At 34.5% G+C, this 26,066-nt stretch overlaps 2 protein-coding genes across 2 annotated transcripts; one reads left to right on the top strand and one right to left on the bottom strand.

The window, feature by feature from the left end:
* The first annotated feature begins 12,631 nt into the window (after window positions 1-12,631).
* LOC107853679 lies at window positions 12,632-15,658 on the top strand. The gene is made up of 2 exons (XM_016698651.2): window positions 12,632-12,753; window positions 13,731-15,658. The coding sequence occupies exons 1-2, from the start codon at window positions 12,699-12,701 to the stop codon at window positions 14,096-14,098; spliced, it is 423 nt and encodes a 140-aa protein (XP_016554137.2). The 5' UTR covers window positions 12,632-12,698; the 3' UTR covers window positions 14,099-15,658.
* Window positions 15,659-15,779: 121 nt separating this feature from the next.
* LOC107853696 (60S ribosomal protein L6) lies at window positions 15,780-20,847 on the bottom strand. Its single transcript, XM_016698671.2, has 2 exons — window positions 20,228-20,847; window positions 15,780-16,150 (listed from the first exon to the last, which is right to left on the bottom strand). Exons 1-2 carry the CDS (start codon window positions 20,777-20,779, stop codon window positions 15,995-15,997), a joined length of 708 nt encoding a protein of 235 aa, XP_016554157.1. The 5' UTR covers window positions 20,780-20,847; the 3' UTR covers window positions 15,780-15,994.
* Window positions 20,848-26,066: the final 5,219 nt, after the last annotated feature.

Here is a 26,066-nt window from a genome sequence, read left to right as displayed (position 1 = left end):
GGGCGAGATGGTCTTTTAGGATAGGAATGGGGTCCAGCAACAACGGTCGCCACATCTTCTTTCTTCGTTTTACCCCTAAACATGCCAAATCCATCTTGAATCGCTTGTGTGGTGGCTTTCAATGCGGCAAAACTCACTATTCGGCCGGTCTTAATTTCGTCCTCTATCATCTCTCCCATTTTGAGGACTTCAATAAAAGACTTTCCCATTGCCGGAAGTAAATGTTGAAAATAGGTCTCATCCTGTGCCTGAATGAAGACCTCTACCAGCTTACTCTCTTTCATTGGAGGCTTTACCCTAGCGGCCTGTTCACGCCACCTTATCGCGTATTCCCTAAAGCCTTCAGTGTTTTTCTTCTTCATGTTGACCAAGGATTTTTTGTTAGGAATCAAGTCGACATTATACTGAAAATATTGCACAAACTCGGAAGCTAAGTCATCCCAGCTGTTCCACTTGTCGATATCTTGATCAACAAACTATTCTGAAGCCAGATCGGAAAGACTCTCGCCAAAGAAAGCCATAAGAAACTTTTCCCTTCCCCCTGTAACCCTGAATTGGTTGCAATAACGTCTCAAGTGTGCCACGGGATCACCGTGCCCAGAATACTTCTCAAACTTGGGCATTTTAAAACCGAGGGGAAGGTTGACGTCTATGAACATGCAAAGATCTTTATAGAAAACACTTTTATAACCTTTGGTTCCTTGCAGATTCCTCATGGCTTGTTCTAAACTTTTCAATTTTCGTGCTATGACCTCTTGTTCCTCTGTTGTGACAGGTTTCTCCATATCAAATGGAAATGCAGGTGGCTGACCGTATCCATACGGTTCATTCATTCTCAAAGTAGGCTCCAGGGCATAATGCTGACTATTGAAACCTTCAATACTGGCTCACTGGCAGATCGAGAAAGTACTATTGTCGGACGCACAACATATGTGGGAGCTTCAGGTGGTGGCGGAGCCACGAACACAGGTGCTGCCGGTAGCGCCAGCTGAGTCACGGGCCTTGGTTGAGGAACTTCCATGGGAACACTAAAATTGCCAGGGTAATATTACCGCAGAGTGAATCCTGGTGCGTGCTCCGGTGACTCAATGGGAACAGAGAATTATGCCTAAGAGAGCGGTAGGCAATTAGGGATATTTCCAAGATCTTCAGGGAGTAGAAGAGGAGGCATGCCACTAGCCCATGCTCGGTGCAGATCTAGCAATTGTTGTCTAAGTCTCAATACCTCATTATTGCATTCTGAACTTTCTTCCCTAGGATCCTGATCTGGGTCAATGAGTGAATTTTCAATCTCCCTACTAGCCATGGAAAGCTTTGCTTTTGATCTAGTGAAGTATGGGTGACTAGCCAGAGTGCTGCAAACCAACCACTTATCTGAAAAAACATGCTCATCACAGACAAAACCCGTTAGGATTAGGTCACACAACAAGCGTGGGAATCACATTTGTAAAATTGTCCTAGATTCATGAGCATTTCTACCAAACTTTGAGGGTAGCAAGGTCATCTTAACATCATCCTGATCTTTTTCCTACACCCATTTGACTTTTTACTCCAATCACACCTCTTTTTTCTTTTTTTTTTTTGCTATCACTTCTCTCATCTCTCGCACCAGTCCCCTTTTTTTATCCTTTTTCCCTTCTCTCATTATTTTTCTTTCTTTTCCTCTCTTGTTGTCTCTCTTTTTATCATTCTTTATGGCTTTTGTTTTTCCTTAAAAATAAAAGAAAAATAATGGAAAAACCAAGAAACAAAATGATTAGATCGAACCCAAAAGTAGGTTGCCTACGTATCATGTTGTACATGAATCAGATCTTGCATAGTTCGGGGAATGTATGCATAAACACCACAAAGTTGAAGATTTTGATTCTTGATTTTTTTTGTACGAGGAACGCACAAAAGGAAACAATTCCGCAACATTACTACATTTCATAAAAGAGACAACTAAAATAAACTTTGAATTTAAGACAACTTAAAACTGATCAATAAAGACTAAACAACATTCTAGACCTATGAGATAACATGCGTAATACTCCTAGTAAAAACCCTTATCGTTTAAAACAAACATGACGCCTACTGAACAAAGATATAATAATACCATGACAGAAAAATAAAGGACTCAAACTAAATAAAAGATGAGAGTTGCTCCTTCAAATTGGTGCACTGTGGGATGACCCTGGCAGAGATGGACCTGCCTGTGAAGTTCTCTCTTTCTCGCTTAAATCATGAAACATACCTTGCAATGATACTTTGATATTAGGGAGAAAGCCTCTAGCCCGTGTACCTGCCTCCTAGGGAGTACACATGTAAAGACTATTCTGATATCCTTCTATAGCTGTGAGCAAACTTGATAATTAGACTCTCAATTCTTCCACTTTGGCCCCCGCATCTTTATCCTGGTGGTCATTAACTATGCATTCTTCTTGTACTCTCCCTCTAAGCTACATTGGTAATGGACTACTGACACCCCGAGGTATGGATTGAAGCCAGACTACATATCTTTGAGTGTACCCCAGATTATCCAGACCTATTTTGAAAGAATCTACACCCATTTTTGTTGCATTAAGCCAGAATTGCTCGTATCAGATTTCCCCTTTGGCTATATCTTTAAAGTACTCAATATCTTTTTGAAGGTCCAATGTCGGTAGGATATCTTGCTCCCTACCCAACGGACACATCACCCTACTCAGACTGTAAGGTCTAGTGCATTTGAGCCCTATCAGAACTAGAAGAGGTTGCATGTGATATCCAGAAAAAATTACCTTAGGATTGAGCCGCCGATAGGTCCAAAGGATATTGTCATGTGTTTTTGCTTCGAGAAATTCAACCCAAGCATTGACTCCCACAGGTAAAGAAAATTTATCAAAATGCATTCTCTCCCCCATGGCGTACACCCAATCATCCAGACAACAATCGACCACATCTGCTCTAACTAAAGAAGGTGCATGCAAATGCTCCATCATCCACAACTGTAATATTAAGTTACTCCCCTAAAAAAATTGAATCCCTCCTTTCACCCAGTCAAAGCCTTGTATATTTCAGTTAAGATCATTGGTACAATGGTAACTTGCTCCTTTTTCTTGACTAAAGCCATCACCACTGATTGTAAACGGGTATTGATACGCCTCTCATCTAATGGGAACACTAAGATACCCAGTAGAGCCAAATAGAAAACCTCGAGACGACGTTGTTCCCACTTCTCCTTGGTAGTACAAAATTTATCCCAAAAGCAGTCAAAACTTTCCGAGGACCCAAATCTAGCAAACAAATAGTTGAAGGAAATCCATGATTGTTTGAGGCACCCTAAATTCTTGTTATCTTTCAACCCACAAAGTCGAAGAAATCTCTTGCCCGTATGATTTCGGGCTAAAATCATCCGTTGACCCATATAGGCAATTGAAACAAATGAGACATTTCAGCCAGAGTAAGAGTCAATTCACAACTTCCGAACCTAAACACCAAATTGTTTGGATCCCCAAAGGTCAATACAACCTCTATTAGATCTGGACAGGGTGTGAGATCAAGAAGTGCTACCAGATTGCCTAAAACTTTCCTCACTTCATGTTTTTCAGAGTAATTGAATGTGCCCCACCACTTGATCAACTTTCTGGGTACCTTGACAACCATAAGAACTCTAAACTTTGTGGACAGATTCATCCTGTAATAACACATAAGATGTTACCTCAAAAATTCGATAAGAGCAAAATTCCCAAGCCTTGAGACTTTGACGTGGACATGTCGAGGGGACATGCCACTTTATGACTCCAAATCGTCGAACAGTACAACTGAATAAAATCAGCCTACTTGGCTAGGACAACTAACAACACTAGATCACGGGGAGAAAAACCTAGGCTAAGACCAAGACAAAGGCCAAAAATAAAGATTACCGGACCCACCGAGGATTGCCTACGTATCCCGCCCCAAGGGGCGAAAATCAGGTATGCGTAGTTTGTCCAGATTGGACAATTAAGGATTAAAGAACAAATTAAGACTTGACCTGAGAGACGCGATTACAAACAGACGATGAAAGATGTCAATAAAATCTTTTGAGTTTTTCAATTTGACACTTCACAAAAAACTGACACCAACGATTATGAAAGAAAAAAATATTTTTGGGTACTTCAGTTATATGATATGTACAAAACCTCTACCATCTTTTTTGCATTTTTCTTTTATAAAACGCTCCTATTAAAAGAATTTTTTTTTGAAATTTTCAAATTATGGACGCTTACTAAAGAAACAAAGAAAATTTTTTTTGATGTTTTTGTTTTTGACAAAATGAGTGCAAAAGGTAAAAAAATCTTTTTGAATTTTTGAATTATGAAAAACAAAAGCCATAAAGAACACTAAAAGCTACGAAACCCTTTTTGACTCATTTTTTTTTCAAGCACACCTTACTTCTAACATATGCTTTCCCCGAATTAGTCTGTCAAATGACCACATTACCCTCAAAGATGCAATATTTAGCACGTAGGGATGCTTTAAAGGTGAGTCTCCTACAAAGGACCGTGTAGGCCTCGCTAGGTATCAATATGATGCACATAAGAATGACCTAAAGGCTGACCTACGTTGTGGTTTACTAACAAGGCCGTTCAGGGGAGTATATGATCGATAGTGGCTGCTTTGCTTTCCACCCACTCCATACGTCCGACGGCTCCCCCTCCTAAAATAAGGGTGACTCAACTAGAGTTTGTGTGCACGACGTGCACTCCAGGACTTATTGCAGAAAGAATTGACTCGGGTTACGCACATGATGTCAGATGTAAAGCGGTAACACACAAGAGAAAAACTGTAAACACGTAGCACGTAAGCACTCAAGAATGATAAAATAAACACAAAAAATAACACAAACAATGTTTATACACTCATAATGTCAAACCAAACCGATACAACTCCAAAAATAAGCTCGAATTTTGAAAAGCTCCCCAGCAGAGTCGTCAGAGCTGTCACACCCTCTTTTTTTTTAACTGATAAAGATTAGATCTTAAGTTCGAAAAGAGTTTTATTATGAAATGACAAAAATAAAAATTCATTTCAAAAAGGGATTATTTACATTCTTTATTCAGAGTCTCCACTTGACATAATCCGGTGTACCAAGTCGCCATCGAAAAATCCTTTTCAAAACTATTTAGCTTTTTAAACTGGTTTATGAACAGAGATTCCGGCTAAGGAATTCTGTTGACCGAGGGGAAAGTGTTAGGCACCGCTCAATCTCGTGGTTTGACCACGGTCACTTGGCGGAATTTATCGACTAATTTGACGTTACAAATGTATAAACACAAAAACACAAAACAAGCAAAATAAGCAAATCAAACAAAACTCAGAAACCAAAATAATGTCCAGTCCAAATTATACAGTCCAAGAATAAATAGTGCGGAAATATAAACCTATTCTAACCCTACACTACGCTTTTACCCGACGCCTTGAGCCTTCATCACGATCATCCTCTTCCAACATAGTACGTCGAAGCATTCCCCGGTGAATAATTAAATGAACCCCGGGGCATTCCCCGGCTAAATAAGTACATTTTTCAATGTAAGAATATCAACATCATTCAGCAAATACTTCAAACACTCAACATTTCATGATCCTTAAGTTTGTCTACCCCGACCTATCGTTTGCTTATTGATTCCGACCCTCAACATGGTACTATCGCGTTTAGCATAATCGAAGGAGTCAAAATTAAACCAAAATCACTTTATCAATTAATCGGTTCCCATTCCCAAGTCCATTCTCAACATGATTTAATCAATTTAATATGCAATCCATCAATCAAAAATCTCAACAATCATAGACATTCGAACACACTATCAAGATTATATTATCAAACAATACAAACCATGCAGCTTACGACATCAACATGCCACAGGAACATAAAAATATGCAAAGAATAGGGTTAAAGAATTAGACCTCGATAGAGCGTCTTTTTTGTCGATAATAAAGAGAAATTCGAAGACCAAAATCTCGAACGGAGAACCCCACAACGAAAAGAGCTCCAACTCATGAATTGAAACTTTCTGGACTGTGAAAAATTCCCCCACATCCCAATAAAGAGGACGAGTTATGAAAATAGAAGCACCCGAAGCCTTCTAAAATTTGATAGAAGAATCAAAAACTGATAGAAACTGAGCTCCGGTGAACTGATTGAGACGAACAGAACCCCTAAATCCCTCAAGACAGTGACGAAACTGATAAACCCAAAACAAAATCGTAACAGACCAAAACAAGACCAGTAGACGAGATTTCAAAATTTTGAGTTTGAATTCAATCAAAAAATGATTTGTGAACCAATTGTTCGCCAGAAAAACAGTCAAAATGGAGGATTTCTATTGTTACCCTTTCTCCGTTCATCTCTCAGGTCTCTCCTTAGATCTTAGTCTCTCTCTTCTCGATCTCCCTTCTTCAATCTCTCTCGGTCTGTTCCTCTCTCTCTTACCTTCCTCTCTCTTCATTCCCCATCTCCCTCAATAGTGTTTTTTTTGTGTGTGTCGTGAGCTATGTGTGTGCTCTGTCAAAGGGAGAATCTGTGGGTATCCCTTTTTTTTTTTTAAATTCCCCTCTTCACTGGGTATGCTTTGTTTCTATCAAGAAAAAGAAAAGGAAAGAATGGACCCCTCCTTTATGGTTTCTCTGTATCCTTAATTGATGATGAAGAAGCCCCTCTCTCCCATTTTGATAGTCATCCCCTTTATCACCTCCCCGATCCTATATACATGTTGTTGTCCTCTATATGTGTATTTTTTTGTGGCCAAGAAAAAGGGAGAGGTCACGTGGGGTAGGGGTGAGGGTAGGGGTATGGGGTGGTTAGGTGAGAGGTGAGGTGTTGTTTTTTTTATTGGAGGGGTAGAGGTTAGGTGTCCATTTTTGTTTGGGTGGGTTGTTGGAATATTAGAATGAGACAAAGCTTGTTATGACTTGTTATTTGGATAAAACAAAACAAAAATAAATACATAAATAAGTAAAAGATGAGGTGGTTATTTATTTTCTTGGGAAAAATTATAAAAATGGGGTTAAATTGTGTGATATCGGAATTAAAAATATTTTTAACGGGACAAAAATTATGTGTCTACACCCAACATATTATCATCTCTTTTGATAATATTGTTCTTGAGAAATAAATTCAAAATATAAATGGTTCCAAACCAATTATTTTTCCTCAAATCCAATAACAATTATATCATTAATAGAAAAATACAAATAACATAAGGAATTACTAACCTTGACCTTTAGATTTATAATCTTACCTTATTTGGCAGGGTCTCGCGCGAACAGATCTCAATTGGTAAGAGACTTCGTGCTGATAACGTTTTATAAAACAAGAAAGAATAAAGAAGAAGAGTAGAGAGAATGGAGAGAGTGATTCTTATTTCTTCTCTTGAGGGATGAGAGATCATCAAATTGTAAACACAATGAACAAAACCCCTCTATTTATATGAAAAATTTACTCCTAGTCTGAGTTAAAGACGGATGCTTCAAATCCTAATAGATATCAAAGTAGATCTTGATAGATCTTGATAGACATTCACTATAATGTAAATACATTTATAACAAATTTGATATAATTAAGTTTCTGTATTAGGTTTTGTCACCAAATCTGCTAGTACTAATTTTGGATTTACAATATTTTGATCTTCATGTGATATCATTGGCCGCTCCCAATAGAATTTTTTATCACAATTTATGTTAATATTTATATGACCGTGTTGAAATTCTCTAAGAAACTGCGATTTCAGATCTCTTAATTGGCAAGAGAGAATTATTTGATTTTTCAGTCTTGGGTAGCTTAGATGATTGGGAATTGTTTCCCCTAACTGCATCAATTCGAATCAAATCAGCCTTTGTCACAGAAATAATTTTGTTTGCTCATTTCAACTCTACTTCAGAAATAGTCGTAGTTATTGCAAGACTACTTTGCGAATTCGTTGAGTTGTGAGATAAATTAGAAGATGATTTTTGATGGATTTTGTGCGCATCTAATGGAGCATTCGGTGGCAAGATAATCTCATCTGGCGATGTTGTGGCTATTCTGATGCTTTGTTGAGAGCAATTTTAGAGAGAGAAATTTAATATATTTGGTGTATTTAATGAACAAAATATAAAATAAAGAACAAATGCACTGCTAGGTGACACAATAGAGATAGATTTGTAGAGATTTATTATTTTGACGCTTACACGCTCAGTGCGCGTGTATTCACACTTACGTTCAATTATGCAAATAAATATCACTAAAATATACTAATAAATAATACAAAGGGGTCATAGGGCCTCCATATAAAATTCAAATGTGTGATCACAATTTTTGTCAAAGTTTGAGTATATTTTAGATGTGTGGCTCTTGACATCTTATATCTATTTTCTACTACAACTTTTGAAGTCTTTACCTTTACCAAAGTCTCTTTTTGTTGCCACCAAAGGATGTGGTGCATTGGATGAGACTGCTACTCCTTCAATCAGAGGTCTCGGATTCGATCCTTGGATATAACAAAATTCTTGGTAGAGAGCACTACCCCACGAATGGGCCCCTACCCGGCACGAATGGGTTCGAGCCTTGGATATGAAAAAATCCTTAGTAGGGAGCACTACCCCACGAATGGGGTCCTACCTAGCTCGAATGAGTTCGAGCCTTGGATATGAAATTTTTTTTGGTAGGGAGCACTACCCCACGAATAAAACCCTATCCGACATAAATCTGAATTAATCGAACTTCAATGTAGATACCAAATGAAAAACAAAAAAAAAACAAATCTCTTTGTTCAAGTGCATTTCTTCTTTACATTCACACTCAAAAGCCATAGATGAAAGTTAAAAAAATATCATTAAACAAATAAAGTCAACTAAAGCTTACAATAGAGTGGACCTACAATTCCAATTAAGTATTTGATAGGATATTAATTTTAATCAAATATTATATTTATATTAAGAGATTTGTTAAATATACATACAATTTATCAAAAGATAATAAATTATATTTTTTAAAATTTTAGAATCGTAAACTCAAAATTATGAATCCGCCTCAATTTGAGCTACAAAAACTATCAATAGTGTTTACGATAAAAATATTCATGCACAGATATTTGAAATAAGATAATATTACTAACTTACCATAATTAAGTAATTTAATATAGGGTTGGTTCGGTTTGATTTGACCTTTTTAATTTAACCAAATCAAATCAATTATAGTCTATTTTTTTTCTAACACCAAACCAAGTCAAATCAGATTATTTTTTAACGTTTGACTCAATTTGTGATTTAATTCGATTAGCGATTTGATTTTGTTCATCCCTAATGATAAGGCTTTATCTTTTACCCCTTAATTGGTAATTAGGCAAGGGAGAGAAGAGAAAGTATCAATAATAAGAATAAAATAGACTAAGATTATAGTGAGATAGATACAATCTCTCGTCCTTAATTAGAGATTTCACGGAATAAACTCATGTTCTTTTGATAAATAGCAAAACTAAGGCCATATTTTAGTCGATAATCCACACCATATAGGTATGGAAAAAAAAAACATGTTTAGGCACCACTTTTTGTTTAAATGAGTCTTATGTAGCACGAAATTAAATTAATCAATATTTTAATAGTAAATAGATCAATATAAATATCAAACACCGAGAAAAAAATATTTTTTTCTAACAGAGAGATATATTTTGCCTAAACTTTTTTTTGTCTTTATATTTATTCTCTTTATTTCCATAAATAAGGAAAAAGGAAATTATGTAATGCTATTTACACTTTCCTCCAACATTCCTAAATTAGAATTTTCTTTTTTCCTTTGTAACAAAGTCAAGTTTTCACACTTTGTTTATTCACTTTTTTGTCTTTTTATATCAACCATCATTCCACCAAAAAAGTTTAAAGAATCTCAATAAGTCATATTAAATTATCTAACGTGTAAAGTTTGTTCTTGCATTTCACAAGAAATTAAAGTTAAAATCTAATACAAGGACGAATCTAAAGGTTAGCTATAATTAATGTACGGAAAAGAGATAATTATATACCTTCTAACTATGTAGTGATATATATATATATATATATACTTCCGTCATACTTTGGTACACATATGTCTCTACCGTTAATGTAATGGTACGTATACGCCCCTCACATTAATTAGTGGTATGACATGTGTATACCTAAAGTATGACGGAGAGTATATACGTACCATTTATTATAGTTCAGGGGTATAATTGTCCATTTCTCGTTTTAATTATTTTATCCCAAATAATTAACCTAAACTCACTATCCAACCCAATAAACCCATTGAACCTTTGCAGACCAACTCAATCCAACCTATATTTTTTGTTCCAAACTCGATGCTCCCTTTATTTTTCTCTTAAACGTAAATTCCAATCATTGATTGTTGCTATTAGTTGGTGTTTACTGATTGGAGGGAGTGAAGATTAGGCCGAAGGTGGCCGGAGCTAGGAGTGCGTTGGTGGTTCGTCAGTGGGGTGTTTCTAGTTCGACGTAGACGGTGGTTGTGGAGTTGACCGGTGGTAGATAATGTTTTTCCAATGAAATTTCGGTAAAAATTGAAATGTGAGAGTAAACAACTCCCTATCAAAGATTACTCCAACTATATCCAGAGCTCGAACCTGAGACCTGATCTGATTAAGGATGAATGAATACTTACTATTCCGACACAAACTTTGATAGTGATATTCCATTTGATATTGATGTCATAGTGACATGTCACATAAATTGATTACTATATTTTGACTGATCTTTTGGCTAGTCAAGTAAGGAAAAGGTCTTAAGACTGGTACTTGAAACCCAAGTTACTTCAACATTAATAATATAGTACTAAATATACTAGAAATAGACTTTTTGAAAGTTATTGATTCAAAATTTTCTATTGCTAAAAAACTATTTCAAATGGTGAATTAGCTAGCTATTAACATAGCTAGTAAAGTTCTAATCGAGAGTGATCTCGGATTTGAGTTTTGAAAATCATCTTTAATAAGAAGCAACTCTCAAAATCAAACTTTCACGATTATAATACGTAATTTATTCGGATGGTTGATGGAAAAAACACCAAATATTATGTTAATACAAATGCATACATAGATGTTTGGGACTTGGGAGGACTTATGTTTTAAGACATATAATAGAAAATTATAAAGTACTTAATTATTACTAGTATTTAATCACTTTAGAAAGCTTTACGTATAAGGATTTTGAAGTTGGACAAGTTTGAGTTATCTCATTATAGTCTAATTCAAATCAATCCAAATAACTTGGAGTACTTATACAACAACAATAATATATTCATTCTATTCTCACAAAACGGGATCTGAAGAAAGTAAAGTGTATACAATTCATATTAATATATCTCAGATAAAGTAGAAAGATTATTTCTGATAGACCCCCGGCTCAGAACAGATGACACGTATAACAAACAAAAAACATAAACGCACACAACAAAAAGAAATAACATATTACTAGATAATAAAGGAAACAAGACACCCACAAGGTAATACTATGAACTATCTATTTGAAGTCATAGACATCACCGAAACACCACGAACAAGAAACTTCAGATGTAGATACAAACAAAGAACTCTTTCCTATTATTACATATGGACTCCTACCCACCAACCCTCTACCCTAATCCGCATCCTCCACATCTTCCTATCGAGGGTCATGAAAAGTTCTAACTATTATAGACGCGCATTAGGTTAGAGGACGATTAAAATTGGACGAAGGAAATACTTTCGTAATGTATCTCTTTAATTATTAAATAAATTGTGTGAGATAAGGATAACAATTTCGGAATAAAATTTGTGTATAAGATATCTCTTTAATTATTAAATAAATCTTGAAAAGTGTATTATTTAGTTACTCATTTAGGATCTTTTGTTACGTAAGGATTTTAATTTCGGATTGGAATAAAATTTGGGGTTAAGTTTGTTTCATATTTGGTTTGAGGTAGTAGATAATCCCGTAATAATTTTATCCCACCATTTGTATTAAAATAATGAAATTACTATTCTCGTCTCTTGATGGGATAAAATAATTCTACAAAATAATATCCAATCCATAAAATATCCTTACTTATCTTATCCCCGTACCGAACGAACTTAATAGGATAATATATATAAATAACCAAAACGAACTATGTACATATATTATGTCTAGATACATTAGGTCTTGTCATTCAAGCCATATATTAACCAAAATAATGCAATTATATCTATATCCTCTATATATGTAGCATATACTATATATATATGTGTATTTTCTAACACTATAGTTTCTTCATAAAGAAAGCCAAAAGGGGTTCATTTTCTATCGCATTTTCTGTCAGTGCATAAAAGTTAAACTTTCAGAACGTAAAAATGAGGTTTAAGAGGGTGGCCAAGGCGTTTGATGAGGTGGCAACAGCAAGATTTTGTGTAAGTAGTGGTAGCGAACATTCATCGATAGAGAGCATAACGGATTTATACGATCTTGTAAATTCTTTTATCGAAAATGGAAATTATGAAGAAGAGATTAATGTTATTAATGATAATTATGAGGAAAAATTAGAAGAAAATGGTGGATTAATTAACGTTAATTGTTTTGATAATGATTTGGAGATTATGGATAAGTTGAGGAAATTGTTATTAGGTTATGAAGAAAGTGATGTAGATTATGTGAAGAAAAATATTTAAAATGTTGTGGAAAATGCATTAGGTGATATCGACGATCTGAGTATCGCGATGGATTTTAAACGGAGGTTGATGAGTCGATTGCGAGATAGAGGTTTTGATGTTGGTAAGTTCTTTATGTTCGTTTAATTTCTCCTTAATTTTCTCCGTTTTTTGTTATGAAAATCAATTATGTTTCAAAGGTCGATCGTCTCAGAAAGACAATAATAAATACTGAATTAATTAGTATTATATGTAAGGACACTCCTTTTGTCCCATTTTAAATGTCTTTTTAACCTTACAAGATATTTCAAAATCGCGATCGCTTTGAAAGAATTGATCACTTCTTTCCTCATGTTTGATGGTACTATTTTTTTTTTCAATAGTAACACTTCCTAATAAGAAATAAATAAGGGAAATTTTGTATATTATAACATGCTAAAACCTTTTAAAAAACGTTAAAATAGGATGAAAAGAGTATAAGTGAAATACCAACAAAAAGTAAATCTTAATTAAAACTAGGTAAGTTCACTAATTCTATTGTTCTTCTTTTTTTCTTTTTATGAGTGAAAAAGAAATTAAAAATTTCTAAAGTTTTCATATCTCAAAATCCCAATTATATATGGTTCTTTGTCAATTGATACTACTCTCTCTGTCTCAGAATAACTGTCGATTTAGTAAAAAGAAGTTGTCTCAAAGTAAGTGTCGTCCTAAATATTTAGGGTTTTAGGGACTAGGCATGCCGAGGAACTGAGATGATTCATCTTAGTCTTAGTATGTTGGATATGTCTTTGGCCAAGCTCAGGGATCGACAAATCTATAGTGGCGAGTCTATCTTCTTCTAGGCGAGAATTTTTCTTTCATTCCATCCGTCTTGGTTGATTGGTTAAAAAGAGCGCTTTGATAAGACTGCTCCGCAAAAAGTGTAGCTAAACACTTCTTCACCTTTCGGCCTTCAAAGGAATGGTCGAAACTGTGATCTTGATTAGATGGTTGCATTCCGATTTAGTAAAAAAGAAATCATCTCGGTATAAGTGTCACTTTAAAAAATCATTTTCTTGATGATTGTCTAATTAATTTCTTGAATTCAATCTTCATATATAGGTATATGCAAATCAAAATGGGAGAGAAATGGCCATGTTCCATGTGGAAATTATGAGTATATCGACGTTAACATGATCGAAAATCGATACATAATCGAAATAAATCTTGCTAGAGAATTTGAAATTGCATGGCCAACAACATGTTACACATCATTGTTGGAGATTTTTCCATCAATATATGCAGGAAAAGTTGATGAATTGAAGCAAGTTTTGAGAATTATGAGTAGAGCTATGAGGAAATCAATGAAGAAAATGGATATTCATGTACCACCATGGAGACAAATTGGTTACATGCAAACTAAATGGTTTGATTCTTATAAAAGAACAATTAATAATAAAGAGTTGTTCGAGGAGGACGATTTCTTCTAAGTGTTTGGCTAAAAAGAGACTAGTAGGATTTGTGGCCATGCCAACAATTTCTTTGTATTGTAGAGAAAATTTTGGTTCTAAATTATGATGGTATAAAGATGATGGGAAACTTGGCTGCAACACTAAATGGATGATGTAATTGTTTTGAGTAACGGTAATTTTGAAATGTACTAGTTGTGTCTAACTTTTTGCGGAAGAGCAGAAGGAACAGTCTTACCGGGCCTTCGATACCACCCAAGTGAACTATTCTCTCTACGGAGTTTAAAAGAAAGATGGTATGTAATTAAGCCATAGTTGGGTAGATAGTAAAGGTTGATCACATTACCCTTTGTGGCAAAGTTTTTTTTGTTGGAATTTTAACCCATCATCTTTTGGAAGGTGTTGATGATCTAGTATATATTATGTAATATAGCCCTTTGTGGCAAAGGTTTCTTTGTTGGAATTTTAACCCATCATCTTTTGGAAGGTGTTGATGATCTAGTATATATTATGTAATATACAGGTTGGAAAGATATTTTATGAGAAAAAACTTCTTTCTGTTCATTTTAGAGTAAAACATCCGGTGTATCCTGAACTATAACCATATTTGTTATGACACACTCTAATTTTACGGGAATTCTATTATTTCCTGAACTCAATTTAGCATATTTTTGTCATCCTTTTTAACCGATGTAACACCTTTGACGTGGATCCCATTTTCATATAATAAAGATGTCATGTCAACACAAAAGAGTGATAAAAATACGCTAAAATCGAGTTTAGGGGTGTATCGTAGCAACTTTGACAATAGTTCAAGGGGGTACTGAATGATTATCTCTTCATTTTATATATTAAAAAGAAAAAGAAGTCATCGTGGAACTGGGCTTTTAGATATGAGGCGGTTTTTAGGCGAAACCAAGTTAGATATGAAAAGGTGAAATGGAGTAAAGGGAAGTGTGTGTGTATATTGTCACACTGTCACGTCGTCTTTTGTGACGACTAGCAACAGAGATCAATACAATGTATGCCGACTGGTTGTTGGGTCCACGAACTGAAACAGCCGCGGTTCAATTGACCTAACCCAAGACGGGTTTTGAATCTTCAGTCTTTTAGTCGTGAGCCTGATGAGTTTTGACTAATTACTCGATGAATAGGCAGGCGGTTGGAAAATTGTATAGTTTAAAGTGGTATGAAATTATTATTTTCTTTAAATTGTGGATTTTATGGTTCTTTCCTTTTGACTATTGCAACCCTTGCAATAGTACAGTGGTTTCAACTTTGTAGTCGTGTATGTACTAATCAGAATAGAGAGAAGCATCTGGTATCCCTCGAACTATGGCTAAAGTTGTTACTACACGCTCCAACTTCACAAGAATTTTATTACCCCTAAACTCAATTTTAGTATATTTTTATCACCCTTTTGTGCTGACGTTACCTCTTTATTACATAAAATGTGCCCCCCAATCAAAGGTGTCACGTTGGCTAAAAAGGTGCGACATCAGCTAAAAAGAATATCAAAAATACGCTAAAATTCAATTCAGGAGGGTAATAGGATCCCCATGAAGTTGAAGTATATCGTAACAAATTTTGTCATTCTTCGGGGGTACACTATTCTACTAGATGCTTTACCAGTCAGAATATGCAATCAACAACCAGAGAAAATCTTGACATGCTGCCAGTAAAGAACATCATTGAGCTCAGATTTGAACAAGGCAGTATATTAAAGAAAACAAATGGTGCATAATATCACAAGGATAAACAGGACACACGAAAATTCGCATACTGCAAATTCTAATTGAAGATGTTTATACTCACTCAATATGACCTCTAAACGCAAGTTCAAACCGAACAGCACAAGAAAAATAGTACTAACAAAAATCAGTTTCAAAAAAATGCCACCATAGGTGTGTTCTTCCTTTAAAAGACAAGCTCGTGTGGTTTCATCCCCGACTTGAGTGAAAACCTTGCAGCCAAATAAGCCTTCAATTCAGGAACTCCTTCGATGGCCTTGAGCAATGCTGTGTCCACAGCTTTCTGCTCGTCTTTCTTTTCTTGCGGAAGCACATTCTTCTCCTGCATACAACAAATGAATGAAAATCGTATTCTCAAATGTCTTCTTCAGCATCAGATCAGATCATTCAGAGCTGAAGAATTTCAACGATGTATGTTAAATAAAACGTAAAGTCACTGTTACAAGGGAGTAGTGAGTTCATCAGTTCTCGCATATATATATATATATATATACACATACATACCTAGTTAGCACTTTCCGGAAGTAAATCCACAAATTGTCTCTAACCAAGATCACAGCAGCACAACTCCATTTTGGTCTAAATGGCGAACTAAATGTGGTATTTCATTAGTTACTTTTCGGACGGCGTTGTCACATGAGTCTGAGTTTCATACTTCCGTATGTGAAAAGAACAATAAATATCTTCATATATCACACACTAGCTAATAAGTACTACATCATCAGAACTGTTTAACCATTCCCACATCAACGTCTTCACCTTCTTCACCTTCTTCTCCGCCTCCTTTGCGAAATACTTATCATCACTTTTCTCCACATCTACTTCACTTCCATCAACTTTCGTAGACGTCCCAATTACATAAGCCTAATTAACTCTCCTTAATGGAACCCCATTAACCTTAAATGGCACCGTAACAAGTAGAAGTCCCAAAAAAAGTAGTTGTTAAAAAACACAACTTTCTTTCCCTTAAATCTCCCAGCAAGGATAATCAGCACTGTTCCCGGTGTAATAGTTGATCTCAGCTCAGTGTGTTTTAGCTTATGTTTGCTAATAAAGGGTTAACATTTACGTGATTATTTCAATAATTGTACATCGACAAGACATATTATCAATCATAGATTTCATAGTACGGAAACAAAATATAAGCTAAAAACAAACAAACAAACAAACTTCATTCTCGTTTTCAAAAAACTCGCCTTCACCCTTCTTCACCTTCTTCTCCACTTGCTTCGCGAAATACTTATCATCAATCTTCTCCACATTTACTCCACTTACATCAACTTTCGTCGACGTGGCAATTACATAAGCTTGATTCACTCTCCTTAACGGAAACCCATTAACCTTAAACAGCCCACAAACAAGCAATACCCCAGACCCAACTAGTTGCTTCAAAAACACAACTCTTTCTCCGTTAAACCTCTAGCAAGTACAATCAACAGTGTTCCAAGTGTATTACTTGCTCGAAACTTCTTGTGTTTTGGACATTTCAGCGATTATTTCAATAAATGTATATCGACAATACATATTATCATCATAAAATCATAAATTTCATAATACGAAAAAACAAAATCTAAGCAAGAATTGAACAAACAAACAAACAAACAAACCTCTTTCTTCTCTTCAAAAAACTCTCCTTCTCCCTTCTCTTCACTGCTTCGCGAAATATCATCTATCTTCTCCACATTAAACCCACTTAAATCTACCTTCGTAGACATACCAATAACATACGCTTAATTAACTCTCCTTAATGGAACCCTATTAACCTTAAACGGCGCACTCACAAGCAACAACCCAGAACCAACGAGAGTTGCTTCAAAAACACTACTCTTTTTCCCTTACTTTCTCTAAGCTTCGTGTATTTTGGCTTATGTTTGTTAATTAGGGGTTCACATTTACGTGACTATTTCAATAAATGCATATCGGCAATACATAATATCAATGTAAAATCATAAATTTCATAATACGGGAAAAAAAATAAGCTAAAATCAAGCAAATAAACCTCTTTCTTCTCTTCAAAAAACTCACCTTCTCCCTTCTTCACCTTCTAATCCACTTGCTTCGCAAAATACTTGTCATCTATCTTCTCCACATTAACCCAAATTACATCTACCTTCGTAAACGTACCAATTACATAAGCCTAATTAACCCTCCTAAACGGAACCCCATTTACCTTAAACGGCCCACTAACAAGCAATAACCCCGAACCAACAAGTTGCTTCAAAAACACAACTTTTTCCCCTTAAACCTCCCAGCGAAACACTGTTCCCAGTTCGTGTGTTTTAGCTTATGTTTGTTAATTAAGGGTTAACATTACTCGATCATTTCAATAAATGTATATCGACAATATGCATTATTGACTTGAAATTATAAAACTCATAATGCAAAAACAAAATCTAACCACGAAATGAAACAATAAACAAAAATAAACCAAAAAAAAAAACCTCTTTCTTCTCTTCAAAAAACTCTCCTCCACCCTTCTTCACCTTCTTCTCCACCTCCTTCGTGAAGTACTTATCATCAATTTTCTCCACATTAACACCCAACACATCAACTTTCGTCGACGTCTCGATTACATAAGCCTGATTAATCCTCCTTAGCGGAACCCCATTAACCTTAAACAGCCCACTAACAAGCAACAACCCAGACCTAACAAGTTGCTTCAAAACACTGCTCTTTTCCCTTTCCTTGCACAAAGCTTCGTGTGTTTTAGTTTATGTTTGTTAATTAGGGTTAACATTTACGCGATTATTTCAATAAATGTCTATCGACAGTAAATATTATCAATGTAAAATCATAAATTTCATAATATGGAAACAAAATATAAGCTAAAAACAAACAAACAAACCTCTTTCTTCTCTTCAAAAAAACTCTCCTTCACCCTTCTTCTCTGCTTGCTTAGCGAAATACTTATCATCAATTTTCTCCACATTTACTCCACTCACATCAACTTCCGTCCACGTAGAAATTACATACGCTTGATTAACTCTCCTTAACGGAACCCCATTAACCTTAGACGGCCCACTAACAAGCAACAACCCCAAACCAACAAGTTGCTTCAAAAACAATATTCTTTTTCCCTTACTTGCTCAAAGCTTCGTGTGTTTTGGCTTATGTTTGTTAATTAGGGGTTAACATTATGCAATTATTACAATAAATGTATATCGACAATATATCATTGACTAAAAACTAATAAATTTCATAATGCAAAAACAAAGCCTAAGCAAGAATTGAACAAATAAACAAACAAACCTCTTTCTTCTCTTCAAAAATATCTCCTTCTCCCTTCTTCACCTTCTTCCCCGCCTCCTTCGCGAAATACCTGTCATCTATCTTCTCCACATTTACACCACTCACATCAACTTTCGTCGACGTAGCAATTACATAAGCTTGATTCACCCTTCTTAATGGAACCCCATTAACCTTAAATGGTCCCGTAACAAGCAACAACCCAAACCCTACAAGTTGCTTCAAAAACACTACTCTTTTTCCCTTAAACCTCCCAGCAGGTACAATCAACACTCAACACTGTTCCAGGTGCATTACGTGCGCTAAGCTTAGTGTGTTTTGGATTATGTTTGTTAATTAGGGGTTACCATTACGCGATCATTTCAATAAATGCACACCGACAATATGCATTATTGACTTAAAATTAATAAATTTCATAATGCGAAAACAAAATCTAAGCAAGAATAGAACAAACAAACCTCTTTCTTCTCTTCAAAAATCTCTCCTTCTCCCTGCTTCACCTTCTTCTCCACTTGTTTCGCGAAATACTTATCATCAATTTTCTCCACACTAATCCCACCTACATCAACTTTCGTAGACGTCCAAATTACATAAGCCTGATTAATTCTTCTTAACGGGACCCCATTGACCTTTAACGATCCACTAACAAGTAACAACCCAGACCCAACAAGTTGCTTCAAAAACACTACTCTTTTTCCCTTGCTCTAAGCGTGGTGTCTTTTGGCTTATGTTTGTTAATTAGGGGTTAACATTACGCGATCATTTCAATAAATGTATATCGACAATACACATTATCAACGTAAAATCATAAATTCCACAATAAGGAAACAGAATATAAGCATAAAATGCACACACAAGCGCCTTTGTTCCCTTCAAAAAACTCACCTTCACCCTTCTTCACCTTCTTCTCCACTTGCTTCCCGAAATACTTACCTATTTTCTCCACATTAACCACACTCACATGAACCCAGACCCAACAAGTTGCTTCAAAAACCTCTTTTTCCCTTACTTGCTCTAAGCTTCGTTTGTTTTAGCTTGAGTTTGTTAATTAGGGGTTAACATTACGCGATCATTTCAATAATGCAAATAATAAATTTCGTAATGCAAAAACAAAATCTAAGCAAGAAATGACCAAACAAATAAACAAACAAACCTCTTTCTTCTCTTCAAAAAACTCTCCTTCTCCCTTCTTCACCTTCTTCTCCACTTGCTTCGCGAAATACTTATCATCAATCTTCTCCACATTAACCCCACTCACATCAACTTTCGTCGATGTAGCAATTACATAAGCCTGATTAACTCTCCTCAATGGAACCCCATTAACCTTAAATGGACCCGTAACAAGCAACAGTCCCGAACCAACAAGTTGCTTCAAAAACACTACTCTTTTTCCCTTAAACCTCCCAGCAAGGATAATCAACACTGTTCCAGGTGTGATAGTTGATCGGAGCTTCGTGGGTTTCGGCTTGTGTTTGTTGATGAGAGGTTTTGCCACGTCATCAGATGGGTAGAACTTTGGGGGTTTTACAACGGCGGCGTTGACGGCGACGGCGGCTGAGGGTTTTTTAGGGTGGATTGGGAGTTTGCCGCCGTTTTTCTTCTTGATTGCCCATAGGCCCTTTTTGTGGTACATTTTTGAACGGGAGAATTTTCCGATGCCGTTGATTAGGTTAGGGTTACGAGGGGATTTCTTCGGCGCCGCCATTGGAGGAGGAGGAGTGGGAAGTGAAAAACCCTAGATTTGGGAAATTGGGGTTTAAAGAAGGCATTGGGGTTCTTTTGACTCTAATTTATGGAAATGGATAATGGATGTGAGGCCCATATGGATTTGGGTTGGGCCTAAGGTGATTTTCTTCATGTTTGGGCTGGTCACATATAATGAATGGAGGGACAAACAACTTAAATCTCGAAAGTTTGAAGCTTAATTATAGAAAATCTTAATATTTTGCATAATTAATGACAATTTCGAATTTGGGTTTATCGAGATACATAATTACCTCTCTATGCATCCAACGAATATACATTTTTTTTCTTAGTAAAGATACATAATTAGCTCTCTATACATTTTTTTTTCGATTTTCGATCTGTCGAGTTACATAATACATACAAAGGAGATACATTTTTTTCTTTATAAGGATATACATAATTAGCTTTCGATATTTTTTAATTTTTTTTTTTTAGATTGGCATTATTGAATCAAAAGCGAATAGAAAGGATCTCCCCCAATTAAGAGTGTTTTTGCCACTGCCAACAACTCTATAGTTTGACCATGTGCTCATGTTACTTAATAAAACAATATGAAATAATGACCTGCAGTGGAAATCAAATGGATTTAATATTTGCTTTTAAGAAATCAAATGGAACTCGATTAGTTTCTGTACATAACTTTTGATCACCAATGAATTGAGTTTGATAGCGTGATAAAGATTTCATCTTTAAATAGAATTTAAATGTTCAAGCTCTAAAAATGAATAATTTTTATAGTGCAAATCTAAATATTGAATTGATCACACACAAAGTGAATCTTTTTGGTACAAATCTAAGTTGAGTATATCAGTATGCCTAAACATAGTTTATTTTTAAAAAATTCCATTTAATTATCTGCTTTAAGATGTACCATATTTCTAAAACTAACTTGTCAAAGCTTTGATTTCAACTATAAACAATAAAGGAAAATTTACATAAATCTAATATTTAATACACCATATTACCTAATATCCCTTAATATTTTAAAAATTACATAAAATTCCTATTTGCATATTTTGGTGATACATATGTTATAACTTGCACACCCTATTTTTTCTCCACTTTCCACTCCCATCTCTCTCATCCTTTTACGCATCATCCCCTTTGTTCCCACAAATTACTCCTCTAAAATCTCTCTCATTTTAGTAGATTATGAGTCAACTTCATTCTCTAATATTTCAACTGATTTCAACCGTAATCGTTCATCCTTTAATTTCAAAAATTGACAACTTCTTCAAAGAGGTTAGCTTTTGGTTTATGCTTTAAAATACTTTTGTGTTAATTTGTTTTATGTTCAATGGATAATGAAGATTCACCCTCATTCAGCTTGGGATTTCACAAATTGAAACTCCAAAAGCTGTTCATTATAGTAATCAAGTCCTGAATTTTACTTCGGGCAATTTTGATTACACCAAATTAGGTTTTAGAAAAAATCGACCAAAGCAGCAGAACAACCCTAAATAATTGAAGATTTTAAGAGAAGCTTTAGCTGCTAAAAATCAAGTTTCCGACATGCAAATGGAAGATCAGGATGAAATTGAACAAATCCCCATCGGATCAGGTATTATTTTCGCAACTAATTCATAAATGGTGATTCATATAACTGGTTCTTTTAACTAGTGATTCATATGGGCGATTCATATAATTACATATTAACAGATTAACTGGTTACTTGGTGATTCATATTTTTTTTTATGATTCATACGGGTGATTCATATGGGTGAAATACTAAAATGATATTTTAATTGGTGATACATATATTGTGCTGGTGATTCATGGATAGTGATTTATTTGACTGATTTTTTTAATTGTAATTATTTGACGCAATCAAGTAATTGTTGGAATGATGAGGTATGCCTCAGAGAAATATATATATAGCAATTAACCTTTTTATTATTTTTTATTATTTAAGCACAAGCTGATTTTTACAACATGATCCAAAAAATTTAATGTTTGCAATATGAATATAGCTTTTCTGGTAGCAGATGTATCATAGTGATACATCTGGGTCCCATATGTATCACTGTAATACATATGTTATCTAACTTGAATTTAAATTGAAAATTTAATAAGGAAGCATGGCTTAGTGTTATTATTTGAACAACTGATTATTATTATTTGTTGATGATTGAAGAAAATGAATGTTGATGATTTGTACTAGCGAACCCCGACTAATCTGGTTGAAGTATAAATTTCATCAGATAACATTGTGATCTTTATTCCTTTGGCCGTGATGATTGTGTTTGGTTATTCTTGCACAAGATTTGATCTTCATATCCAATGCTTAAAACTTTTGAACTGCATCCTGCTGCATTTTTTTATGAGCAAGATTTAATTTCTATGTTGCATCCTATTATAAGCGATGTGCAACTCGATACATTTGTTGTGGATTTAGCGTGTCTCTACGTTTCATGTGAAGTTGTGATTACTATATCTGTCTTTATAGTAATTAATATTTCAAGTCTTGTGTATGCCTTATATGAATCACCTGTTCTTACGCATCTTAGTTTTATATAAGAGCATATTGATGTGGTATTCTACTATCTTAGAAAGAAAGCAAAACTGGATACAACCAGTGAATATAGATATACCATTGTGAATTGCGTGTTCATGAACTACATCCATGATACATACACTCATTATCACCGAAGTCATTCCGAGATTGATCTTAGCTCGCATGACAAAAACGTTAGCTCAATGAAAGTGGTTTCAGTGGAGAGATCAATTTGTGAGATTATGCAAGGACTATGCATTCCAGCTGGTATTCCATGATATTTGATTGACAAGGTGTATGTGCCAATAAATTGTAAAAGATCGTTTCACTAGGTGTTGGTAGTCGTAGTACTCAAGAAAAGATGCATTCGTATGTACGACTCGTTGAAAGGTCATAGTGGTCATGCTGATGAGATAAAGTAGCTTGCTGAAATATTGTCAACTTATTTGACAATATCTGATTTTTTTGAGAAAAAAAATTGCACAGACTGCTCACTTCTAGATGTATACAAGAAAAAGACGGACCAGCATGCATTCGATGTTCACATTGTTGATGGAATTGTGCAACAATCAAGCGATACGTTGTAAGTATCATTTATTCTTTTGAATATATTATTTTAAGTAAGAGCTCACGACAACACATAAAATACTTACTTTTCTATTTTTCAGGAATTATGGCTTATTTGTTGCAGGATATGTTGAATTTTTAAGTGACCGGCATCAAATACCATCTTCAGAGTTTGATCCGAAAAAGCATCGTACAAGATACTTATCCTTGTTATGGGACTATTGTGTGCACAAGGCATGCACTGAATATGTTTGTGACAACCAGGATCTGCCTAGGCCTAAACACACCTTCATTCGATCTGAGGATACAAAGATGATTGATGTTGACCCGTAGTTGTCTAGCATTTATTGTGTGACAAAAGGATATTGATTTCTTATGTTTGTGGAATTCTGGTTTTTCAATTTTCCTATGTTTGGGAATTTCTGAATATATCATGACAACGTGGTTTTTGGTATAGATTTTATCTTAGAAGCAGATCTGGTCTTAGTACTTTTGTGGGCAGTTTAACTTACATAATCTATCACTAATTTTTAATTTTATCTATTGATATGTAGCATCATTATTTTGTTAACAATCACAAGTGATCTAATATGTATCACCAAATACCATATGAATCACCATTTATATTACTAACCAATTTTTATATGAATCACCAAATACAACTTAATATGTTAAGTTGTATTCTGTTATCACCATTTATATTCTGTAATCATATGAATCTCCACTTTCATGAATAACCAGTTAAATAAATCACTAATTATATGAATCTTCATTTTTTAAATGATTAAAATGAATCACCAGTTAAAAATGATTAAACCTGAATAAACTGTAACCAACACGCTGAAAATGGATCACCATGTTAATTTTAATTTCTAATGTGAATCAATTAATTTTACACGAATGGTTTATATGAATCACATAACAGTATTAAGTTTTTTAATATGTATCACCAAATACTATATGAATCACCATTTATATTATTAACTAGTTTTTATATGAATCACCAAATACAACTTAATATGTTAAGTTGTATTTTGTTATCGCCATTTATATTCTGTAATCATATGAATCTCCAGTTTCATGAATAACCAGTTACATAAATCACCATTTTTTAAATGGTTAAAATGAATCACCAGCTAAAAATGATTAAAATTGAATAAACTGTAACCAATATGTTGAAAATGAATCACCAATTAACATGTTAATTTTAATTTATAATATGAATCAACTAATTTTACACAAATGGTTTATATGAATCACATAACAATATTAAGTTTTTTAATATGTATCAATTAAAAATAATATGATTAAAATGTGTCACCAATTAACCTGTTGAGATTAAATAGTAATATGTATCACTTTATAATTTCGTTTAGGAAATGTATCAGTAGCATTCCTCATGAACTCCAACATATCTGCATAAGATAATAATACTAATGAATTATAAACAATGATTTTAAAAATACATATCTCTTTCAATTGTAAATAGAATATATCAAGCAAGGAACTTTTGAGTAATCAACTCAAATTATTGAATTCAAAACTTTGAACTAAGTAAACATGTCTAATTAAACTTTAAAGAGAAAATGTCACATCTTTGTTGGAAAGTAGTTGCAAGTACGTCTGTTTTGTTGGAAAGTAGTTGCAAATACGTCTGTTGTAACCTTCATACCCACACTTGCCACAACGATTTGATGGTGATAAAAACTTTTCACTACTTTTATTTTTTCTACCTTTTGTAGGTCTTCCTGGCGGGCGTTTATATTTTGGAGGCAAAATCACATCTTCTAACACCTCCGGTGGTACATGTCAATCTCGTTTATCGAGCATTAAACAAAGCGGTATTTCATAAGTTTTCACCAGTGCCTCCTTCTTATAGTAATCTGAGGAGTATGGCTTCATTTCATTTACATGTTTGCTTTTCAAAACAATAATAGCGTGCGCGCATGGTATCTCATCAAGCTGAAATCTGCCACAGTTGCAAGTTCTATTATCCAACCGAATAATGCATTTTCTTCCTTCTTCATACACACCATATATGTAGTTAGTTGATTCCCTAATCTGAAAATATTATTCCAAATTTTTTTATGTAAGTCAACATAATATATTAACTATAAAGACCTAGATTAATTAAATATAAAGAACAAAAATTCAACAGGAGGCATATTTCAACAGATGTATCAAA

This window comes from Capsicum annuum, chromosome 5, assembly GCF_002878395.1.
Source record: "Capsicum annuum cultivar UCD-10X-F1 chromosome 5, UCD10Xv1.1, whole genome shotgun sequence".
In the NCBI taxonomy this organism is placed as follows: Eukaryota; Viridiplantae; Streptophyta; class Magnoliopsida; order Solanales; family Solanaceae; genus Capsicum; species Capsicum annuum.
The sequence above is the reverse complement of the archived record's forward strand: the minus strand, read 5'-3'. Positions and strand labels throughout refer to the sequence as shown.